The sequence below is a fragment of the Salvia splendens genome, chromosome 3, assembly GCF_004379255.2.
Source record: "Salvia splendens isolate huo1 chromosome 3, SspV2, whole genome shotgun sequence".
NCBI lineage: Eukaryota > Viridiplantae > Streptophyta > Magnoliopsida > Lamiales > Lamiaceae > Salvia > Salvia splendens.
In genome coordinates this window covers 31,183,441-31,190,625 of record NC_056034.1, presented here as the reverse complement: position 1 = coordinate 31,190,625, position 7,185 = coordinate 31,183,441, and the positions used below count along the sequence as shown (strand labels likewise).

At 38.7% G+C, this 7,185-nt stretch overlaps 1 protein-coding gene across 1 annotated transcript; it reads left to right on the top strand.

The window, feature by feature from the left end:
• The first annotated feature begins 342 nt into the window (after window positions 1-342).
• On the top strand, window positions 343-4,999 carry LOC121797338 (26S proteasome regulatory subunit 6B homolog). The gene is made up of 6 exons (XM_042196095.1): window positions 343-918; window positions 3,048-3,278; window positions 3,394-3,552; window positions 3,979-4,131; window positions 4,280-4,363; window positions 4,664-4,999. The coding sequence occupies exons 1-6, from the start codon at window positions 433-435 to the stop codon at window positions 4,796-4,798; spliced, it is 1,248 nt and encodes a 415-aa protein (XP_042052029.1). The 5' UTR covers window positions 343-432; the 3' UTR covers window positions 4,799-4,999.
• Window positions 5,000-7,185: the final 2,186 nt, after the last annotated feature.

Sequence of the window (7,185 nt, the reverse complement as noted above, 5' to 3'; positions counted from 1 at the left end):
TAGTTAATTGACATTAACTAATTAACACTTAAAGTTCAAAATCCAAACAATTTCCTTGATATTTCTAAATAGGTGTAAGTAATCTATAAGGAATCATATTTCTCATAGTCATAATCCGAAAAATCATAATTACCAACAATATAACATTTCTGATAAACAAACATGTCTATTAAGAACATTCTCAAACAACTAAAATAATTTGTTTTAGGGCCTCCATTGTTGATTTCATAACTATTGACTGAAAACTTTTAACCAAGCCCACAATTTGATATTTACAAAAGACGGAGGCCCAGATATAAAGCCCAAATCGGGCAAACTCCTTCACCGATTGATTTCCTCCGCAGTAAGTCAGCAACGGTAGAAAAAGTAGCAAAAGGAATTTGATCTGAGAAAAAACATAACCCTAATCGGAAACCAAGATCTAAAACAACAATGGCAGCGTCCGCAATGGTGCTCGATCCTAAGCCTGCGGCCATCTCCGAACCGCCGCCGTCTCATCCTGCCGTCAAATCTGATATTCCCACCGTCGATGAGGAAGATTTGTACGGACGGCTTAAATCCTTGCAGCGCCAGATCGAATTCATCGATATTCAGGAGGAATACGTCAAGGATGAATTGAAGAACCTAAAGCGGGAGCTTCTGAGGGCGCAGGAGGAGGTGAAGCGGATTCAGTCTGTGCCGTTGGTAATTGGCCAATTCATGGAAATGGTTGACCAGAACAACGGCATCGTCGGCTCTACCACTGGCTCGAATTACTACGTCAGGATCCTGAGCACTATCAACCGAGAGCTACTCAAACCCTCCGCCTCCGTGGCGCTGCACCGTCATTCCAACGCCTTGGTTGATGTGCTGCCCCCGGAAGCTGACTCCAGCATCTCCCTGCTCAGCCAATCCGAGAAGCCCGATGTCACCTACACTGTCAGTCTCTTCTTATTCTGTTGGTTTTCGTGTTGAGTTTAATATGCAAATTGAGCTGATTAATTCTGAGATTTCTCGTTCTACTTGATGAATCTGTTCTGTTTGATTAATTCTCTAAATTGGTAGAATTGTTATAGTTTTGAGCATTTTACAATTAGGGCAGGGAAACCCTTTCACAACGTGGGAAAACGGGAAAGCTTTCTACCCTTCAAATTCATAGATGTGGTCGCCTTTGCCACAGTAGATAAATGGTTTCTCAGACTTGAAAAAGATCAGTCCCAATTTCCCCGGTCCATATACACTGCTTTGCAGATATCGGAATATATACCCTTTGGTTCAGGTTCTATAATTCAAGGTCTCCTATTGAGGCTTTCAGCTGCCGTCTAGGTGTAATTAGATCATTAGTGTCTATTTACTTTTAACTGGATCAGTGTTGCCAAAAATGCGCCCGGGGCGCGCTCAGGGCGCGGGTTGCCATGATCGAGGCCGGCTTCGCCCCAACATGGGTGAGCCGAGCGAGATACGTAGGGTGCCGTCGGGGTGCGCTCTGGGCGGTCGGGGCGACTAGAGCGAGAGACGGAACTAGCGTAGGCCAAGCCCCCGCCGGAGCGGGGGCTTACCTGTTGCCGTCCGCCCTGGTTCGCCGGTAGGCTGCAGATATTTTGCTTTTACACAGAAAAAAGAAGAGGGAGGGGAGACGAGACAGGATATAGGGAGAGAGATAGATAGAGGGTCAATTTGATCAGTTTACATTGGGAAACGAAATTACTTTTTGACTATTTTTCTCTTTCATTGTATTTTTAAGATTAGCTCAGAAAATTTGATTCATGTGCAATCTTTCTCTTTTTTATCGAAAATCCTAAAACGTGTTCGAATATATAATTATAGTACTCCATCAATTATTGGTTATTTCTATTGTTATTATTTGTATAAGTAACATATTTTATTAATTCTTTATATTTATAATTTAATTAGGTTTATATAAAGCTAATTTAGTAATCTTTAGAACATCACAATCTCTATTTATGGAGCTTTTCATTTTACCTAATTTTGTTTTATGAATTAAATGAAGAGAAATAAAATAATAATTATATGTTTATTTGATAATTTGCTTTATGAATTAAATGAAGAGATTTAAAATAATAATTATGTTTATTTAAATGAAGAGAAATAAAATAATAATTTATTATTTCTTCCAATCTTTCATATTTTTCCAAAATGACTCTATTATAAAATCCATTAATTAAATATTATAATAAGTAAATTGATTATAATTCCTCCAATAATTCTTTTCTATCCAATGTCAAAATTGAACTTTAAAAATATTTTTTTCCTGTTATGTAAATATAAGTATTTATATTATAGTGAATTATCTTTAATCATTATTATTACTAATATATAAATAATAAATAATTTTGCGCCCCGATTCGTGGGTCCCTCTCCCCGCGACCCGGGGTCCAGCCTCATCGCCCCGGACCGACCTGCGACCCTAACAACACTGAACTGGATACCTTAGGATTTCACAAGATAACTACTGGCATCATCAGTAGAGCATTTTGTAAGCCTCCTCTATTATTCATCAATCGGATTAGTCAGATTCCCAACAACTCTTAAATACTTGCGCTTGAATATGTTGTTAGAAGATTGACATTATTTTCACCACACTATTTGTCCATATTGATTATAATAAGATTAAATGAGCAAGAATAGAACCTACTTCCCAACCTAACCTTATAAGATTCTCGGACTGAGCAATGTTAAATCTCTAAATCTGACCACATCGAATTGGTGATGATGATCCTATCTCATCTATTTAAGTGTGGATAACCCTCCCCCTTAGAGGCTTTTAAGGGGTTGAGTGGCTCATTTCTATTATGGTATCAAAGTGGGTCCAAGTAGATCGGAAATATGACCAAAAATTGCATGAGTGGTACAACCTTACAGATTCAATTGATCCTATTTCGCTCAATGAAATTGATGAGTGTAATGAGTGCTAGAAGTCTTATATTAATGTTTGATAGCTGTAAGATACTTGACACTATTTATAATTATTGTTTGCCTTTTCTATGCTAGCTTTGAAGTTTTAACAATATTCTCAATTGACTTTTTTCTGTTCATTGCATAATCAGGATATTGGTGGATGTGATATTCAAAAGCAAGAGATTCGTGAAGCTGTTGAGTTACCTCTCACGCACCATGAACTGTACAAGCAGATTGGTATTGATCCTCCTCGCGGTGTGTTACTTTATGGTCCACCTGGTACAGGAAAGACCATGCTTGCAAAAGCTGTAGCCAACCACACAACTGCAGCTTTCATTAGAGTGGTGGGTTCAGAGTTTGTTCAAAAATATCTTGGAGAGGTACATTGAAGAATTCTTGGCACTTGCTTACAGCTTGGGTTCAGTGTGATCCTGACAATTGATATATGTATTTAACTATTAACTAATATGACAATGTTCATTTCTGAAAATTTAGGGTCCTAGAATGGTCCGCGATGTATTTCGTCTTGCCAAGGAGAATGCACCTGCAATTATCTTTATAGATGAGGTAGATGCCATTGCAACAGCACGTTTTGATGCTCAAACTGGAGCTGATAGAGAGGTTCAGAGGATTCTGATGGAGCTTCTAAATCAGGTATCTAAATTTGAGCTAGTCTTTTTTGATGAATCATGGTGGGTGAAGAAACTATAGCACTTTTAATTCAAAGTTGGATATGAGTCGTGAAGCTAGTTAGTCTTAGAACTTTGAGTTCCATATTTCGACTCCGGATGCATTTAAGATTTTGACTATAAATATTTTGAAGTTTAGGTGTCTACAAAGTACAAAGTTGCCTTTGTACGAACATAATATGTTAATGATGTCTTGTAATGTGAACTTCGGATATTATACTTGCATTACTATTATTTTTATATGCACGTCATGTGCCTTTTGCTTTGTGCGTATGGCTCAAGGGTGTGTTGCACTTTTAGCTATTGTTATCATTATTGGTTGTAATAGTCGTGGTAGTGTTTTGATTCCTCAATTTTCTTAATCTATGTGCATTGTTACTTGCTCTGGTAGATGGATGGCTTCGATCAAACTGTGAATGTAAAGGTCATCATGGCTACTAATCGTGCGGACACTTTGGACCCCGCACTTCTCCGTCCTGGTAGACTTGATCGTAAAATTGAATTTCCTTTGCCTGATAGGCGTCAGAAGAGACTTGTTTTCCAGGTTAGTATTTGAAAATATTATATCAGCAGTACTTCATTTTTCACCTGAGTTATTATGTTTTTATATGGAAAGAACATCTTCTCTCCCTGAATGTTTCATAATGATTTTACTTGGTTTGTTCCATTTATTTTGGGTTGTATCCGAGCAGGTTTGTACTGCCAAGATGAACTTAAGTGATGAAGTTGACTTGGAAGACTATGTCTCTCGGCCTGATAAAATAAGTGCTGCTGAGGTTTGTCTTGTCGATTCCATAAATTTCTGTTCCATACATAAGTAGTATCCTCCTGTAGTTTTTACAACTTATTGTCTTATCCCCTTGCTTTAATTTGAGTTTTATGAAAGTCCACTTGCATGAGCGTTTGCCCCTTTGCTGTGTTGAGTAAAATATCTACAGAAAACGCTTTGAATTGCTGATGAGTAGATGGTGAAATAGCTATGTGGTATATATAGTGAGAAAGAGAGCACGCTGATGTTGGTGGTTGAAAATGATTAATGTCTTAGAGAAATTGGAATATGGTGGTGTTGTGTGCAGATTGCGGCTATATGCCAGGAGGCGGGTCTGCATGCTGTGAGGAAAAACCGGTACGTGATACTTCCTAAGGATTTTGAGAAAGGATACAGAAGCAATGTGAAGAAGCCAGACACTGATTTTGAGTTTTACAAGTAATTGCAGTTGGTTTTCATGTTGTTAGTAGTTATTGTATAACAGTGAGATCATCTATGTATGGTGTTAAATTTATGAGTTGAACACTTGGTTGTGTTAATTTAATTGAATAGATATTAATGGTTGGTAGATGAAATGGTTAGGTTTTGTGTGAGAATTTTGCAATGCAGCTAATGAAGAGAAGTTATCTTTAGTTGAAAGGAAGAATTGGATTGGAGGGGAAAATGCAATTGGTGTGCAGATTCTGTGTGTGGGCTCCCTTCCCATGTGAAAGAAAGTGCTGTGTGTTTGATTATGATTATGTGACAAGTCCAAGTCGCTGTATTTGTACATTTTGTATTGGATGCGTACAAATGGTTATTGCAGCTCACTCTCACGTGCATATAATGTGGGGGCGTGGTTTAAAGAAGAGATAGAGAGGGTGGTTGAATGTGATGTTATTTTGTTTCCAAGATAATTAAATAGATATGGGGTACGGGTATATGAGCGAATAGCTATGCAGGGATGGGAGTGTGTGTGGCCATTTTTTCTTTGCTTTTATTTTATTTTGATACCCCCTTCGTCCTTGTGAAATGTTGTCCATATTTGACTCGGTGCGAGTTTTAAAAAATGTAAAAAAAATTAGTGGAAAAAGCTAGTGGAATGTGTGTTCCATATTTATAGATTAGTTTTGTAATAGACTGTGAGTGTAAGTGGAAAATGGACTTTATTTATCAAAAATAGAAAAAAAAAATGGATAATATTTCACGGGCGGATTGAAATAGTAAAATTGGCCAACATTTCATGGATGGACAAAATACTTAGTATACTACCTCTATCCATGATTTGAAAAATTAGAGCATCCACAACGGTGGCGTCCGTCGCCACGGCCGTCCGCGCCGTGCCAGCGAGCAGCTGACGTGGCGCGCTGGGATTCGTCAACGGCATAGCCGTTGTGTTTAAATTTTTTATTTTTTTTAATTAAAAAATCGGTTTTTAATTAAAAAACCGATAAAAAATAAAAAATAAATTCACTTTCCAAAAAAAATATATCCGTTTATAACCGTTTTTTTCCACTTTTTGATTTTTTTTTCATTTTTTTACCCCAAAAATACACACTTTCATCTATAAATACCCTCAATTTCACTCCCAAAAATTCACATCAAACTACACAATTCTCATCTTCATTCTCTCATATTCATTTTCATCTTCAATCTCTCATATCCATTTTCATCTTCATTCCCTCATACCCTACAACATCACTATGTCTGGCCAAGACGATAACCCTACGGGCTCCCACGGTTGGAACCCCGAATGGTTCGGTTCACAACCGTTCGAGCTCCCACGATGCGCAACTGCATCGGCCGAGCCAACGACGAAATTGGCAAGTTCAATGGCTATTTCCTCCAGGAGTCGCGGAATGCCGGGAGCGGCCGGAGCGAGGTCGACATCATCACTGCGGCGCTGAGCACCTACCAATCCATGAACGGTAAGTCGTTCAAGTACCTAAATGTTTGGCAGGAAACGAGGACGTACCCGAAGTATCTGAGAGGCGTAACATCCTCCTCTAGCGGCTCCTCCAAACGGTCACGGTCGGCATCCCTATCCGATGCCGGCGAAGAAGTGGCTAGCCAACTCGCCGAAGCTAACTTGGGTAGCCCCGACGCCGGACCAAGCGGTTCCCGACGCCGACCGCAAGGAAGGAAGAAGGCGGCGGCCGAACGCCGTCGCGCCGCGACTCCATCTGCCCCCGCCCCCGAACCCGCACCCTATGTTCCACCTCCACCCCCGAACAACTCGTTGTGGGCCATTTTGGCCCAACTCAATATGGCCGATAGGTCAACTATGACCCCCACGCAACTTCAAACGCACGAGAACATGATATTGGGTCTCAAAAAACAATTGGGGTTGGTGCCGCCGGATGTGTAGTCTTCCTCGGGTAATATTAGCCAATAATCATGTAATTTTTAATTTTTATGAGTTTAATTATGTAATTTTTAATTTTTAGTTTTTTAATTATGTAATTTTTAATTTTTATGATTTTAATTATGTAATTTTTAATTTTTAGGATTTTAATTATGTCTTTTTTATTTTATTTATAATTTGTAATATTTATTGTGGTTTTTTAATGAATTTTAGTATTATGGAAATGTTTTTGTGTAATTGAATTTTAAATTAATTGTGCTCGTCCTTGCGGAAGAGCACAGCTGTGAGTGTTGTGCTCTTGCCAGAGAGCAGACAGAAAAAGTGGGGTCGGGCTAACAACCGTGCCGCTGGCAAGGGCACGGTTGTGGATGCTCTTATTTTGCCATTTTGAGATGTCCATAATTTGAGGAATCATATACTTTATTTCACTTTTGGTATGTGGATTCTTTGTTCCACTAACTCTTTTTCACTTAAAATCTATTATA

Coding starts and splice junctions, on each gene's coding strand:
- LOC121797338 (XM_042196095.1), top strand. CDS start 433: ATGGCAGCGTCCGCAATGGTGCTCGATCCTAAGCCTGCGGCCATCTCC. Junction 919..3,047: donor AGCCCGATGTCACCTACACT/GTCAGTCTCTTC, acceptor TTGCATAATCAG/GATATTGGTGGATGTGATAT. Junction 4,364..4,663: donor ATAAAATAAGTGCTGCTGAG/GTTTGTCTTGTC, acceptor TGTTGTGTGCAG/ATTGCGGCTATATGCCAGGA.